The sequence below is a fragment of the Anomalospiza imberbis genome, chromosome Z (genome assembly GCF_031753505.1).
Source record: "Anomalospiza imberbis isolate Cuckoo-Finch-1a 21T00152 chromosome Z, ASM3175350v1, whole genome shotgun sequence".
Classification (NCBI taxonomy): Eukaryota; Metazoa; Chordata; class Aves; order Passeriformes; family Viduidae; genus Anomalospiza; species Anomalospiza imberbis.
In genome coordinates, this window is record NC_089721.1 from 71,961,465 (window position 1) to 71,977,937 (window position 16,473).

The window sequence follows — 16,473 nt, forward strand, 5'->3', positions numbered from 1 at the left end:
TAATTTGTGGGATTACCTTCTCTCCAGATTCTGCATCAGAACTGAGGAAAGGAAAATCTCAGGTACTTAGGTGGGTGTTGAATAGTAGATAAACTGCCGATTGTTTGTATATAATGAATTTTCACAATTTTCTCAATTTACATTTGTGGATTGCTCACAATAGCTGAATGCTTTTGTTCCTGTGCCCAAATGGAGTGGCTTCAAAAAAACAATGCATGCAGAAATATCTTGATTTTTAAAAAAGATTAGGTCTACAAGTATTTCTGGTGAATAAATTAATCATGAATACCATACATAAAATTATGAACACTGGACCATTTCAGTTAAATACATACTTTGAGACTTGCTGATTAAATGGATAAACCTTTAAATATTTTTAATGTAACTGAATGATAACATGTCTATTTTCATATTTCTAGAACTGCAATAACAATTTGCAGCACTTTGGTTAAATGCTGAACTTTGAGGGAAGAGCAGCAATATGGAACTTTGCAGTAATTACAGGATCTTAAATATACTTTTAACAATCATTTCAATATTTGAATCTGAGGATTTTTTTCTTCATTGTGTCCATAAAACCCAAACTCACAAGTCTTCAGCTAAAACAAGCTAAAAGAAATTGAAAGTTTAATCTGTTTCATTACTTGTATAATGAGAATAGTTATTTGCAAGGAATACCTTTGCATTTTTTTTTATTTCTATGAACAGGTGATATAGTGAAGTATTTTGAATTTCTTCTAAGCTGGATTTGGCATGATATTCTGGATCTATTTGTATGCTATTGCAATTACAGTGACTTGGGGCTCAGAACAGTTGATCATTTTGGTCAAATTATTTTTTTTTTTTTTGCAGGGTGCTCTGGCCCGCTAGGGATAGAAGGAGGGATTGTGTCAAACCAACAAATCACTGCATCCTCCACTCACCGAGCTCTTTTTGGACTCCAGAAGTGGTACCCCTACTATGCACGGCTTAATAAGAAGGGTCTTGTGAATGCCTGGACTGCTGCAGAAAATGACAGATGGCCATGGATTCAGGTAACAGATGGAGCTGAGGAGGAAAAAAATATCCTTGATTCAATTGCCAGTGTCACTTAAGAAACTGATGAAGACAAGTGGTTAACGAACAGCTAGATTCTTATTCACTGTCAGAGACATAGCTGAGGCTAAAAGGGACTATTTAGTTGCAAAACAGTGATAATCTTGACTTTACAAGAGCACAAGCCCTTTTTTTTTCTTTTTCTTTTTTTTTTATTTTTAATTTAAAAAACCGTGTGCATATGTTCCATTGTGGCTTCTAAACCGTGGAAGCAGATTTATGCAGGCTCCTTCCAAAAAAAAGCTGCTTTCTACAGATGTTGTATTTGGTGGTCAGCTCCTTAGAAGCATATCACAGCTTTATCTCTTGGTGGAGATACCCTGACACGTGCTAAAGGTGCTTGAAGCGTGGTTTTGGCAGTGCCAGAGCATGCTGGAAGAGCTGGTCCTCTTTGCTGAGCTGCTCTGGGCACACAGGTTACTACTACTGGAAGTAACAAGAACTGTTTTAATCAAGGTTGAAACAGCTGTTAGTTCAGACACATCCATGAGGCTGAAAATACAGGTTTTCACATCCCACTCAAGCATGTTATTGCTAGAGTGATTCAAATGGCAGCGCCCTCACTGTGTACTGGATTTCCCCGTGCCCAAAAAATTAATTCAGTAAAAGCAGTGAGTTTGAAGTCCTGTAGCAGTGTTTTAATGAAGATAATTATCTAGGGGTTGCTGTAGCTCTTTGCTTGGATTATGTTTTCATGATTTGTGAATTGGGCAGAGCTTTGGCAGTTTCAGCTGTTGGTTAATAAAAGTCAGTGAGTTAGATATTTATGTGAAAATTTTCTGCACTGATCCTCATGTTCAATGTGTGAGGAAGATGCTTTCCTTCCAGTGAACCCACTCCAGGATTTAGCAAAACATGGTATTTGAGCATTTTATCTGCCAGCATTAAGTTGAACTGTCCATAATGCCCTCAGCTCTGTTAGACACACTCTTCTTGAGGCTACCTTGGTGTACATGGCATTAATATTTGTTCATAGTCACTGTTTGTGCCCTGACTACCATTTTTATTTTTCTGAGATGCTCCTACATATCTAGGGTTAGAAACATACAGAATTACCTGCTTATTTTTCTTGTATGGAGAGCAGACACAAAGCACCGTTTGATGAAGTCTTCTGAAACTGGTGCATTGGGAGTGCTGGATTTTGTCACCTCTGAAAACAAAAACTAGTGTTACTGCTTGTTATTTATTGTAGAGTGAAAACACAAAGGCCCTTCAACGTGTTATAAGTCAGTTTTCCTCCATAAAGATCAGAGGGGTTAGGAAGTCTGTGAAATTTATACATTAAAAAGAACTGGAAAGGATCATGCAGGGAAACCTGAGCAGATTTATTTCCATGGGAGTAGAAAGCTAATGTAACTTTAATGCATAATGAAAAAGTCTGCTTTTGGGCTGTGTTAGAGTGTAGGCTTTATTAAATGAGCTGGAGAAAGATTTCAAAATCATTTAGCACTGGCCCCCTAGACATGTCTTTTTGAGGAGAAGAGCTGGATAGGGATATTTAATGGTCTGATGCTTCCACATTTGTTCTTGGCACCATGGGGGCAGTTGCCAGGCTCCCTTGGACTTTGCTCCCTGGGAAGTCTTCCCTCTGCTCTCGCTGCAAGGAACATCCTTGGGCCAGTGAAGAAAATGTGTCTAAAATCTCAGCCCATGGCATCAGGTCTGAAGAATTAGTTCTTTTTTTTTCTCTTTCTTTTTTTTTTTTTTTTTTTGAGGTTTGGAGGTTACTCCAGTCCCTTACAGGTAATTTTGACAACCATGGGGTGTAGGGACTTTTGAGAAGCTTACATCATACAGTTAAAGTGTTTTAAGCATTTCCTTATTTTCCTTCTCATTTTTCTTGCAAAATAAACTTTAGTCTATCATTTTCACAAAACTTGCCAAATGCTATTTTTTAATCCTCTTTCCTTCAGTTCTGGGCTAAATTAAAAACATTATTTGTCATTTCAGAGCAGAAGTCTTCAGAGGACTTCTTTCCTTCCTTTTCTCTTTCTTTAAAACACCTAGAACCAGAAAATCCAAAACTTTTTTTAGGGAGGTGATCGTTGCAAGGAAAAAGTGCTTTTCAGTGTTCTACAGAAACTCTTTTGAGCTCTGGCAAGGTGGAGAGTCACAGACTCCACAGACTCACACTTTATGCATAGTAGATCTTTTACACCAGAGCACTGTCTTGTTCTTCAAGCTTTAAGAAACCAACACTGTCTGACCCTCGTATGGGTAAGCAGTTTGATGAGAGGGGAAGCAGAATTCCCACATCTTATTTCTGCACAGGTTCTGTAATGCCCAGGGAGGTGCTCCATAAATGTTTGTGGAGGGGCAAAAAAAGCCAGGTTTGGGCTAAATTTCTGGCTCATGGGAGAAAGATGTCAAACCCTCTACTTGGGTTTTTACTCTGTTGTGTCACCAGCTTCTTCCCAGACCCTATTGGGAGCAGCACAAGGAATCTTTTCCTTGCTCCTCTGAGCGATGAAGCACCTGGTCCAGAAGAAGGCACTGAAAAATGGTGTGAGTGTTTGGCAGAGATTAAGTGGAAAGTTACAAAGCCAGAAAATCCATTTTTAGGACATGCAAATTAACATTTAGTGCGGTGAACCTGAAGCAATCGCCTGTTCCCCTCTTGTAGCTTCTAATGCTAGATAAATTCTAAAGGAAGCCGTGTATAATGGGCAAAGTCCCTCAAAGTATGATTATGTACAGGCCTGTAGCTATTTTTGCCTTGTTCCATCATTATCAATTTTCTTTGTCATTTAATTTCTTTATTTATATGCAGCCTGGCAAATAAAAGGTTTGAGTGTTCTGCTTGTAACTCACTTGTAATGAGTGCAGAAGTTTTGGTTTTTTCTCTAATCTTTCAGGTGTCTGATACACATGAACTAATTAGTATGCAATTTCATTTTCCTGCATTCTCCCAATGAACTGAAAATTGAAATTGCCATTTTAAATTTACACTCTCAGCATGTAATTAGTAATGGCACTACAATGCTTGTAATTGGCTTGTGATTTAAAGGGTCACTGACCAGGTTTTTGGAAGCAAATTAAAGCCTGAGTAAGTCATATCTGCCTTTGAAAGTTCTCCTGACCTCTGTTTCTCCTCACAGTTTGGCTGTGATAAAATAGCACCTGTGTACTGCTTAGCACTTTATTAGTGATATTAACTTTTATGGTTTGGAAATACAATGACAAAAAAAAAAAAAAAAATCACATACATCTATTTTTCATTAATTGTTCCTGAAGCATAACCAAAATGCTCACATTGGCTGTTCCAATAATGACTCTCTTTTTTCTTTTTTTTTAAGCAGTTTCTCTTTTCCCTTCTGTCCTTTTGTATTTATGGTTTTAAAAAAATGTTGGTTTGTTTTTTTCTGATTTTACTTCATCTTTGCTCATTCCTTGCATCTGTATTTTTCTATTCCTGTATTAGTTATTCTTTTTAAGGCAATATGTTTCAGAATAGATATGGCCATAGGCAGGATTATTGTTTCTGTTCTCCCTCTACCATATCCAAGATCATGGATATGATCCTGCCCATGGATTACTATCTAATAAAAAACACAAACTGCCAGCAGGAGTTTGTGAATGTTGCTCCTCTCCAGTGAATTCCAGCCTAGGAATCCATGCCTGTGCCCTTACACTTCTTCTCCTCTCCCAGTTTCAACACTCCCAGCTTGGTCTCCCAGTTTTAACCATCCCCACATTTCTTAATTCATTTTTCCCGTATTCACAACTTTGAAGTGATTTGTGTTTTTTTTGGACACAGAAATTGTTTTTACAAAGAGTAAAACCCACAGTCACCAAGAGCAGATTCCAGTGTAGCTTGTACCTGGAGAATTTTGAGAAAATGCATGAATTACTGAGCATCATGCCACTATGTGGGATATGTGTTTGATCACCTGATCTGTTGCTGGAGACTGTTATGTATAAATGTAAAGTGTTAAATAGAATAATAAAACCCATATTTTGTTATCTCTCACTAAAATGGCATAAACTGTTTCTCCAGAGACATTGGTATGGTTACAAAACATTTTTTTCTAATAAAATATTCAAATATTTATTTTGTTATTGTGAGTAGTTGGAGGTTTGAAGGATTCATTTACAAAACAGGTAGACCGCTCAGTTCTGTTGCAGAACCAAAAGTGGGAAGTAAAGTTGGTTCAGGCTGATTATTCAGCTTTTTTCCTCTAGGTTTTATTGCATACAAGATGATCCCAAATATTTATTCTGAGGTTTCTTCTTCAAAGAATTCATCCCTTTCCATCCATATTTCATATGTTTTTCTGTTTGGAATCAATTTTTGAAAGTCATGTTGTAATTTCAAAATGGAAAAGCTAAAAGTCTTACTTAGAATATATGGGGGAAAAAAAATAATTCTATAATTTTGCTAATTTATTCCCCAGACACCTTTTCTGAAATTATGTGCTGAAATTCAGATGAAACACAATAATGAGAAATACAACAGTTTGATGGAAAATGTGCCCAACCTCTGATTGGCAATTTAAATATATTAGCACTCCAGTCCAAAGTAAAATATATTTGGTTTATTTATCATTGCAGTGTGTCGGTTGCAAATAATACCTTTTGCTTTTTTAAATTTAGCTTCTTTAATAACTATGCCCAGCTTTAAGAAAATTTCTTCAGTACATTTCTTGAAACTATAAGCATTTTTGCTGCAGATATTTTTTATAAAAAAGATCACCTGTGATGGAAAGGGGCCGAGCCCAACAGAGTTGGGGCAAAAAACTTTCCCTGATCTCTGTCTTAATTAGAATTAATTTATTTAGTCTTTTTTTTATTGAAAAGCACAGAGAACGCTTTAAAAAAAATGTCTAATTATATTGCCATATTATTGTTGTTAGGTAGAACTTTTGTTTTTATTGAGGCTTAATATGTTTTTTACACAAGTGTCTCCACACCACTTTTGGTTTCAGTTCCACCTCTGGTCATTAGCCTCACCTTTTTGGGACTTTCAGTCCCATAGAATAATTAAATCTGTGACTATGAATCTCACAAACCTAATCATAACTACTATGACACACGCTGACATTATTTGTATAAAAAACCTGAAGTTCCATATCATTCTTATTCCCAAGCAGAAAGCCACAAAAATTGTGTGGGTTTTATTCCTCAAAAACAAAACAAAACAAAACAAAACAAAAAAAAAAAAAAAAAAAAAAAAAAAAGGCAGGGGGAAAAAAAATTATCAGCTTCCTCATCAAGAGCCTCCAAAGAGCAAGTACACACCAGGTGATAGCTATTTGCTAATGAAATGATAAAACCCAAAATACACAGAGGCCTTGCAGAACATTCACTCAAACATCTGTTGGTGAGAGCTCCAAGCAAACTGCCATCTGTGAAGCCATTCATTTTGTCAAAGTTCATTTCCTCATTCATGAGCACTGGTGAACGGGCTTCCAAAAATACCTGTCACTGCAGTTTAAATGTTTTATATCACTTAATGTAGCTCTCATCTCAGTGTCAGGTGAACTTTATGAAGTGCAGTCTCAGAGTCAACCTGCAAGGTGATGTGCACCACATAGGAAGATTTAACCTACTGAGTTGAATGCTAAAAAGTTGTTAAATTTCTTCTTTTTATTGTCAATATTTAAAAATATGGCTCGATATCATAGAAGGATTTCCTTGGAGGATATTGATGAAAGGCAGTAAGTATCTGAAAGCCCTTGCCTGTGGAGAACAGAAACTAATAAGGAAAGTGCAGTTGAATTAAAACAATGCCATTCAGGACCTTTGATCTGCAGGAATTAGAAAAGGCTGTCTGCTAGCCAAAGTCTGCCATAAATTCACTGACTTCAGTGAACTCAATACCAGTGTCTGCTCTCTGCAGACCTCCCTCAGCATCTAAACATTTAGCTTACAGGCCAAAAAAGTAATTTATGTACTCAGAGCAGAAAACAAAGGGGCTGAGAGCCTATTTCTTATTGTAATCATCCACAGACTCCCTGGTGCCCTGCGTCTTGGTATCCATTTCATATCACAGCTCCCGCTTTCATCCCAGGCACAGACACATTCAAACAACTTTGGGCTGAAGTTCTGGGCGCACAAACAGTTCAGAGTCAGCATCCCCATGGCAACTGAGGCAGGATGCTGTTATGAACACCATCCATAACATGGTCTGTCAGCCCCCGTGCCAGCTTTCCTTAATTACTCCACCTAATGTGGCTGAAGGACTGAAGGAACAGGACCTTTAAACACTTTATTCCCTGCATCTGCAACAGTATGCATTCCAACTAATTTTTTCTTTCCCATTTGCCACTCTGACATTAAAAGCAATCAATTCGTAGAAAGTGGTGACACCAAAAGGAACAACCATGTGCCCACTTGTTTTTTTTTGCATCAGTAAGAAGCAAGTAAAAGGTGCTCCAGCACCTTTGTGGTGGTCCATAACAGAATGATGTGTGGGTATCCTAGTCACCTTGTGGGGAGGACAGCATCCAGATCTGTGAGATGATGTCATGCTGATGTGTGATAGCCAAATGAGTCATTTTTACCTTCTAAACACTCGCTTAAAAGCTGGCAAAGCAAATGATCCTCACTCGTAGTTTCTGTCCTGCTAGACTTGACTTCTAGAAAAGTGTTGTTTCAAGTTATTTCAATAAAGCTAAGGTTCAGGGAACAAAGTTTAAGATAAAGACTACATGTCAGGATATTAAGATTTTTTTTTTTGTGTGGTATGCAAGCATACAAACACAATCCCAGGATGGGCCAGCTTGGAAGGGACCACAGTGGTCTCCTGGTGCCACCTCCCTGCTCCAGCAGGGCCACCCCAGAGCACATGGGACTGTGTCCCTGTGGCTCTGGAATATCCCCAGGAGGAGACCCCAGAGCCTCTCCGGGCTCTGCTCAGGGCTGGCACTGCCCAGGGCAGGTTCTGCCTCCTGGGCAGGGAATTGCCGGGCTCAGGCCCTGCCCGGGGCTCTGGGGCCATCGCTGGGCTTGGAGCAGAGCCTGGAACTGCTCTGACCTCTGCACACAGGGACAGACTGGGACAGACAGACAGGAACAGACAGGGACAGACAGGGACAGACAGGGACAGACTGGGACAGACAGGGACAGACAGGGACACACAGGGGGACACAGGGACACACAGGGACAGACAGACAGCGACAGACAGGGACAGACAGGGACACACAGACAGGGACAGACAGACAGGGACAGACAGGGACAGACAGGGGGACACAGGGACAGACAGGGACAGACAGGGGGACACAGGGACACACAGGCAGGGACAGACAGGGACAGACAGACAGGGACACACACGGACACACAGGGACACCCAGACAGGGACAGACAGGGACAGACGGGGACACCCAGGGACACTCAGGGACAGCCAGGGCTGAGGCCGCTCTCACTGGGGCTCCTCTCCAGGCTGAGCAGCCCCAGCTCCCTCAGCCCTTCCTGGGCACGGGGATGCTCCAGGCCCTGAATCACCTTTGTCCCCCATCCCTCCACTGGCCCTGCTCCAGGAGCTCCCTGTCCTCCTGTCCGGAGGAGATGGACACTGCACTGCAGATGTGCCCCCACAGGGCTGGGCAGAGGGGCAGGATCCCCTTCCTGACCTGCTGGCAATGCTCTTCCCAATGTCCCCCCAAATCCCATGGACCTGCCTTGCCCCCAGGATACTCTGCTGGTCGGGGACAGCTCATCGCCCACCAGAACCCCCAGGTCCTTCCTCACAGAGCCACCCCAGCAGGTCCCCTCCAGCCTGTGCTGCTGCCTGGAGCTGTTGCTGCCCAGGTGCAGGACTTGCATTTCCCTTGTTAAGCTACAGGCATTTCTTCCCTGCCTAACTGTGCAGCCTGTCAAGGTCCCTTTGAACGACCCCTCAGGGGTTTCGGCCTCTCATCCCAGCCATGTGTGGTCAGTGAACTGCTGAGGACCCCTCATCCTATCACTGAGGAACAAATTAAACAATTCCTTGCCCCAGTACTGAACCTTGGGGAACACCACCAGTGGCACATCTCCAACTAGACCCCGTGACACTGATTACAACCCTCTGGACCGGCTGCTCACTCATTTCTCAGTCCAAGTTTCTCTCACTTCAGTTTCCATGGCCCCACAGCAGTCCAGGCTGTTGGAAGCACAGGATGTCACCAGCGCCATGAGAACTGCCACAGAAAACAAGGGCTGAAGTTAACCCAGCCTCCTTGACCTCCCCTGGAAAAGGTGGCATGTGTTTGTCATCTCAAAGACCTTCCAATTTAAGCCACACACTAATTCTGTGAACTGAAAAATGTGAGCATATTTTACTCTTACACTCTTAGAACCTACTTCCTCCATGAGTGGTTAAGATAAAAAGACATGGTTCAAGCCTTAACTGTCTCAAGGAGACTTTTCAAAGTTTGTCTATCACAAAATCAAGCAATGTTTAATTTTTTTTAACCTAATCTTTTGCCTTCAAATTTTTGTAGAAGGAAAAATATTTTGAGGAAAAACATGCATATAAATAGGGAAAATCTCACCAAAGGGTAACTTTCAACATTTATTTATGAACTTTTTTTTTTTAGTTTTGAGTCCTAATTTAAAAAGATAATAAAAATATTTAATGAGTGTGGTTGTCAGGGTTCAACAAATAGCCATTTTCTTAGGGTTCAGAAGATATTAATAATTTGAGCCAACTTTCTGCGTTCTGTAACAGCATCTGTGGGCCAAGAAATCATTTGAGTGGTGCAGTTTTTTCATCAATCACATAGCCATCTGCCCCCTGTGTGCTTCACTAGCCTTTCACTCCCCTTGTGTCCATCCCAAATCTTGGCCTCTCTCCTCACGCAAGCAGTGTCTCATCGACTAACAGGTTATCCCCAAAGATTGATTAAGATTACCTTGACCATGAAGAAAGGGGATAAAGATACATATTTTAATACAGGTTGCACTGTTATCACTAGATAAGTTTATTCTGGGAATGTGCAGTGGGATCTCACAGGGTCAGGAAAACCTTGTCTCCTGAGAATTCTCAGATTTCAGATGGCTAACACTCCTTGAATCAGTACATTGGATGTCTTTTCAAGCCTTGAAACTCTATAATTCCATGACTTCTTGGTCTGGGAATATGCACAGGACCTAGACAAAGCCCACTGAAGCCGGAGTGGGAATTTGTCCCAGTTGTCCAAGAAAAGATCATAATTTTCTTCAGAGATTTTACCAGAGTGCATCTGCCAAAGTGCCATAAAAACAGATGGAAAATGTGTGAGAGAAAATACCTCTCAATATCTGAAGTTATTTCACAACCAGAAATTTCCCTGAGTGTATTTTCATGGCGATTTTTATATTGCACCTTTCAGAATTCCCTTCTTTTCCCTAAGGAAGACAGTTTTCATATAGGATGAAAAGTATGTGCTTTTGACCTGAGTCTGACATCGCCTCCTCTAGATCTACAAGCTATTGATCAAAGCCATTTTACAAGGGGAAATACATGCAGATATTTTCAATAGCATTTTTATTTACATATTCTTAGGCTGATTCTTCAGGATGTCTTCTAGACATTGTAGGGAAGCTCTTTCTGAGAGCCATTAACATTCCAAAGGCAGGAAGAGTTTTCACAAGTTCAAAGCATATGAAGAAAGTAATAATAGCAATAAATGACCTTGGTGTTTCTTAGGTGACATTCAGTTTCAGATAGCTAATACTCATTTGATCAATACTTTGCAAATAAGATTATATTTTGCAGGGCTAAAAACCTCTGAACAATGTGAGATTGATTATTGGCCCCTTCTTGAGATGGCAGTCTAAACATGCCAGTGTTTGAATAATTCATATAAACCTGTTAATGGCATTCATAACAACTACCTTTGGGACTAAAATAATGACTTAATAATAAGAAGGAACAGACTAAGCAAGTTTTCTAGTCTGTCTAATTATGTAAACTCTCTGAGGCATAAATTGAAAGTTCTCAAAAAAAGCCAAATGAAGCAGGTGATTTTTGATAATTCTCATAGCATATGTTCCCCCACATTAGCATTACATGGGCCAAACAATCCTTGTATTTATGTTTTCCATACAAGTAGGGTCTAACATATATTCTGATCCTTTCACAGAGAGGCAAATTGCATTAGTGGTCCAATTTGCATCTCTGATTCTGCATGTCTAATTTAAAGCAGGTACATGAATAAGTCTCATTGAGGATGGCAAAGGTGATGAGTTGTTTGTAGAAGGTTGCCTGAGGATGAGTTGCTGGTGGGTACAGGGAAGTCCTGAGAGGTGTTTGTTCTTACCCTGAGGTGTGATAAACTGGAAACTGCAGGAGAGTGAGTTTTCAGAGGATGTAATAGCAAAGTTATGAGGGTGTTTTGCTGGACTTGCTTCCACATAAGTGAAACATAATGGGCTGGGATCAGAAACAACCTGAGTGTTTAATTGGTCTGTCCTCAAGGTGCAATCCCACAACCACGCTGGGAATTACTATTTTCAAAACAACCTGTAACAAACTTTTGTTCTCTTAGCTTATTGCAAGACAACAATTTACACCATCATGTGAACATTTTACAATAACACTTGTTTTTCTCCGTGGGGCAGACCCTCTTCCAGAATGTCAGCAACGGTGCTGCTGTGGATAAATCACTGCATATCCTCGCTGCGTGCTGCTTAGAGCACACATCACTGCCACTGTGCTGACTGCACTAATGCCCTGAACTAAATCCAGGGGAGCTCTGCTGACAGTGCTGATTAGGAGAGTATCAAAAAGCCACAGACAGGCAAGACAGATGAGCACCTTGTGTGCAGGTGCCAGCGAGGCTTTGCAAGGGAAGTTAATAGTGGCTGACCTGCTGTGCCCTTCCTGCTCCTCATCACCAGCCCAGCTCTGCAGCTGGTGTGGCACCAGGGTGAAACAGCAGTCTGTCCTGCTCAGATTGGAGGAAACAATCTTGGAGACTGAAAAGGAAGCATGGGAAGGAGCTTTCTGACTTGCTGACTTTCCCAGTATTGAGGGGATTGTGTCAGGTTGTTCATTTCCTGGGTTTATTAAAAAACATTTCTATTGGCAAGTATCCCTATTTTTAATCAGAAAATGTTTGTCTGGGTGCTTTCTACCTAGCTTTGTCAGAATTATGACTTTTGGAAAAAAAAAAAAAAAAAAGAGAGGAGATACAAAAAAAAAATTAAATTTCAATCCTTCAAAACCTGATGAGATCAGCAGGGAAGGGTTGCTGTAATAAATCTTTTAATGCCAGTATAACCTTGATCTCTTATTCAACCCCGATTTTATGTGAGTAATGGTTAGTAGCAGTAAAGATATATTTACTTTGTGCTAGAAAAGATGAAGAATTATTTATGACAACACTATTCAATCTCATGACTGAAACAGGTAAACACCTTTGTTCTCCATAAAATGCATTTCAGTTTTTGAATCCAAAAACTACATTTAAGATCTCAAAGACCCAAGGTTTCATATAGGCTTTAATTTGAGCATTTCTGGAAAGCTTGCTCTGAATGAACACTTCAGACAAGGCTGTTCTGCAGGAAATGTTAGTGGTGTTACTGCTAAGAGTGAGATAACAAATGAGGGGAATATGGTTATGGATTCTGTCCAGGAGCATCATGTAGGGGTCTTCCTAAAGTCACTCTGTCTTCTCATCCCTCTTCTCCTCTCCTACCAGGAATAATGTAGATAAGATGGATGCAATTGGGTGGTTTTTTATCTTTTTTGCCCATTTTATAGCTTCTGCAAAGTGAATATGCTAGCATTTGATCATAAATTGTAAGAGGAAGATGAACATCTTGCACTGGAGCTGTCCCAGTCCCTGCTGTTCTGTTACATTCACACATTACGATTCTGAATTGAATCTTCTTTTTTCCTATGGTTCTAAGGCTTGTAAACCATGCTGAGAAGCTACTCATGGCCTTTGTTTTGTGGAGCCCTTTAGACTTGTTTATGAAAAACAAGCTCCTACATTAACTCACAGCTACCAGTGGAGCTGCACACACACCATGCAGATTGGCAGAATTGCCTCTGAAAATGGTGCACTGTACAATCAACAGGAACTCTTAAAATTACCTTGTTCATATTACCACTTTCTCTTAGAGAAAAAGTCTTCCCTGTTTATTTCCTTTGCAGTATGGATTTTTTCCTAGGTTCCTGTAAAATCTAGATTGGGTATGTCTTCATGTGTATAGACAACAATATAGCATCACCAAACAGATTGGAGTGAATCAGTGGAGTTCAAAGAATTAGTGAAAATTGTTTAATAGATAATCACTCCTACAAGATCAGTGCTGAAAGCAGTGAGCACAGCACCCTGGTCCCTTTTTACCCTCCTGTGGAGAAAGGCCACAGCTCTGTGACCTGCTGTGACCATCAGAGTGATCTGTGTAATCATGGAGTTGGCAGAACTTTGGTGGTTGAAACAAATAAGATTAGAAGGAATTTCAGGGACTTCTTATTCTAAAGGAGTTGATTTTATTCCCTAGCTCTCAGTCATACACTGCTCTGGAGGGTGTCTGCCTCAAGTGATTTTATTTTATTTGTTTTGGCTATATGGATGAATTCAACTTTCAATTTTGTACCCAGCAGAGGACCTGAGGTGATGTTTCTTGCCACAGTCCCTGAACTCACGTAAACTGAGCTGACTCCATGCCTGTGCTCTCTTTGTGCTTTCCTCAACACCAGCACAGTGACTTTGCACCGTCCACCCTGTGTGTGGCATAATCCAGTTCCTGTAGAGTCAGATTTAAGTACATTGGTATCTGACTACTGGCTTCCTTTTACACACAGTTTTACCTGAGCAAACTCCATGTTCACCACACATTCCAGTTCCAGAAATCCTCCTCATTGGCATGCAAGGGTTATCAGAGCAGATTCCACAGCCTGCAGGTGTCAAGAAGTACCTTATCCGAGTTTCATATAGTTCTTTGTGCCGTAAGGTTTTAGGGCACTGGGTGTTCTCAGACTGCAGCCAAATCCCTGGCATATCCTGGGTTTGTCAAATCCCATGGAAGTCACTGGATGCAGGAGACCCCTCTGAGCTGGTGCTGAACACAGGTCCTTGAGCAGAGGTCAAGTGTCAAGTCTGAATCCATTGCTCCTAAAATAAATTTAAATGGCAAATGTTAAAATGGTAAAACTGATCTGTTCTTTCTTCCTTTTTCTTTCTTTCTTTCTTTCTTTCTTTCTTTCTTTCTTTCTTTCTTTCTTTCTTTCTTTCTTTCTTTCTTTCTTTCTTTTTCTTTCTTTCTTTCTTTCTTTCTTTCTTTCTTTCTTTCTTTCTTTCTTTCTTTCTTTCTTCCTTTCTTTCTTTCTTTCTTCCTTTCTTTCTTCCTTTCTTTCTTCCTTTCTTTCTTCCTTTCTTTCCTTTCTTTCTTTCCTTTCTTTCTTTCCTTTCTTTCTTTCCTTTCTTTCCTTTCTTTCCTTTCTTCCTTTCTTTTTCTCTCTTTCTTCTCTCTCTCTTTCTCTCTTTCTCTTTCTTTCTTTCTCTCTTTCTCTTTCTCTTTCCCTCTTTCCCTCTTTCCCTCCCTTTTCTTTCTTTTTTCCTTTCTTTCTTTTCTTTTTCTTCTTTCTTTGCTTTCTCTCTCTCTCTTTCTCTCTTCTTGTCTTTCTCTCTCTCTTTCTCTCTGTGAGTAGATTCCTCAAATGTCTATGCCTGCCTGTTCTTACAAGGCCTTTACCATGCCTTATTACTTAAATTGCTGAGGTAAATCTCAAAACACTATTGATCTTCTTTCATCCTTGCTTTTTTCCAGTTCATCTAGGTAATGGTAAGCGATCCTTAAGAAGTGAATCCATGACCTTTTTTAAAAATATATGTTATTCTTTTTTTCTATCCTGGTGACTTTCACCTCTTTGTTTTAAAGCATCATCACACATGTAATTAAAACGTATAATTTTCTGTCCTGGATCCTAATCCAAAAAGCAGAGTTTCCTGAGCTGTTTTTCCCTCACAATTGCCACAGGAAAACACATTTGAAAAAGCTTTCAGCACTAAAGGATGTAGTTCACATTTCTTCACGGCTTCCTACTGAAGTATATTAAATAGGAAAGATTTTGTATCCTGCTTTGTAACAGCCATTGCCAAAGTTGCAGTAATTTTAATTTTTGCTGAGGTCAAATTTGAAAAATTTAAAACACTTTAAAGAACCCAAAGATACAAAGGGAAAATTAATTCCTGGTGTATCTATATTCACTGAAAAGCATGGCATTAGCCCTGGAGGGATTTCTATATAAGCAAGCCATGGGCATTGAAAAGCATTTTTTTTTCCCCCACTTCATTGGGATTTTTCTGCAAACGTTGACAGGATATGTAGAGCTTGGAAAACAAGGCAGCCTGGTTTAATTTCTTATGTTGCATCAAGTTTAATACTGCTTAAACATAAAGCTCAGTTTGTGACTCAAAGGATGGACACTGATCAAGAAATCCTCTAAAAGGAAAGATTCTGCACATGGGAATAGGACATCCAGTGGTTAATGCCATGGTTTCATTAGAAATGATTCTTTGACAGCAAACAGGGAAAAAAATCCCCATAAATTCTTATTCAAAATCCCAAAGTTTACTACCTGGAAATAGAAAAATTGGTAATTAAGTTGAAAAAATATTAGTTATCTGCATCAGTGGATCAAACAAAATTTGTTTGGTGTTGTGTTATACCTTCCTTTTCCCATGCAGTGAAATGTGAAGATGCTACAAGTCAGCAAATTATCAATGTCTGGTTTCTGTTTCCCTGTGCTTTCTAATTTAGTTTTGCAGATGCTATTCAATTCATTATTAGCAATTTTGTAAATACATAGAAAATTGGTTTATTTGCCTGTTAATTAATATTCTGAAATTCCACATAGAGAATGAACTACTCATAAGAGACTTACATAAATCTTTAAGTGGATACTATACCATGTTAGCTACATTTTTAATGTAGTTATGGGACTAATAGTAGTCTCTGGAGCTATCCTTTTACAAATATAACATACTTATTTTATTTTGTTTTCCCCTCTGGGGGACCAGGAATTGGGGAAAAGAAGTTTTCCAAGGCTGAAAAAAGTAATGAATCTCTTCTAATTTATACCTGTCTGAATTCCTGTTGTGAGTCCATTCTCCCCAGTGGAGCTGCAAATATTCCTGAGCTTTCCTGGTACATGTGGGGAAGATCCTGTAAAAAATCTGGTGGTTTTGTAGGAGGCTTCTCCTCTTTCAATGGGTCTAAACCTCGAAAACACACATTGTTAATCCGAAGGTGTGTGAGTGTTTAATAATTTCTTATAGGGAGAACTATGGTAAAACTACACCAAAAAGCCAACTATTCCAGAAAAGTAGCAGAGAAATAGCTAGACTCAAAAAAAAAAAAAAAAAAAAAAAAAAAAAAAAAAAAAAGTCTGATCATCTTACATCCTTCACCCTTCACAGAGGTTAGATTTTATTACCAAGAGGGAGAAAATCTTCAGGC

At 39.6% G+C, this 16,473-nt stretch overlaps 1 protein-coding gene and 1 long non-coding RNA gene across 2 annotated transcripts in view; one reads left to right on the forward strand and one right to left on the reverse strand.

Annotated features, from left to right (window-relative positions):
• The window catches only part of EDIL3 (EGF like repeats and discoidin domains 3), a 234,431-nt gene that overhangs the window by 161,411 nt on the left and 56,547 nt on the right, over positions 1-16,473 (forward strand). Inside the window, exon 6 of the mRNA XM_068176120.1 lies at positions 853-1,034. Within this exon, the coding sequence (XP_068032221.1) occupies positions 853-1,034 (182 nt within the window). The remainder of the gene's footprint in view (positions 1-852; positions 1,035-16,473) is intronic.
• On the reverse strand, positions 832-7,882 carry LOC137464676 (uncharacterized). Its single transcript, XR_010994349.1, has 4 exons — positions 7,599-7,882; positions 3,475-3,588; positions 2,152-2,245; positions 832-1,047 (listed from the first exon to the last, which is right to left on the reverse strand). It is a non-coding gene; the product is annotated as an uncharacterized lncRNA (long non-coding RNA).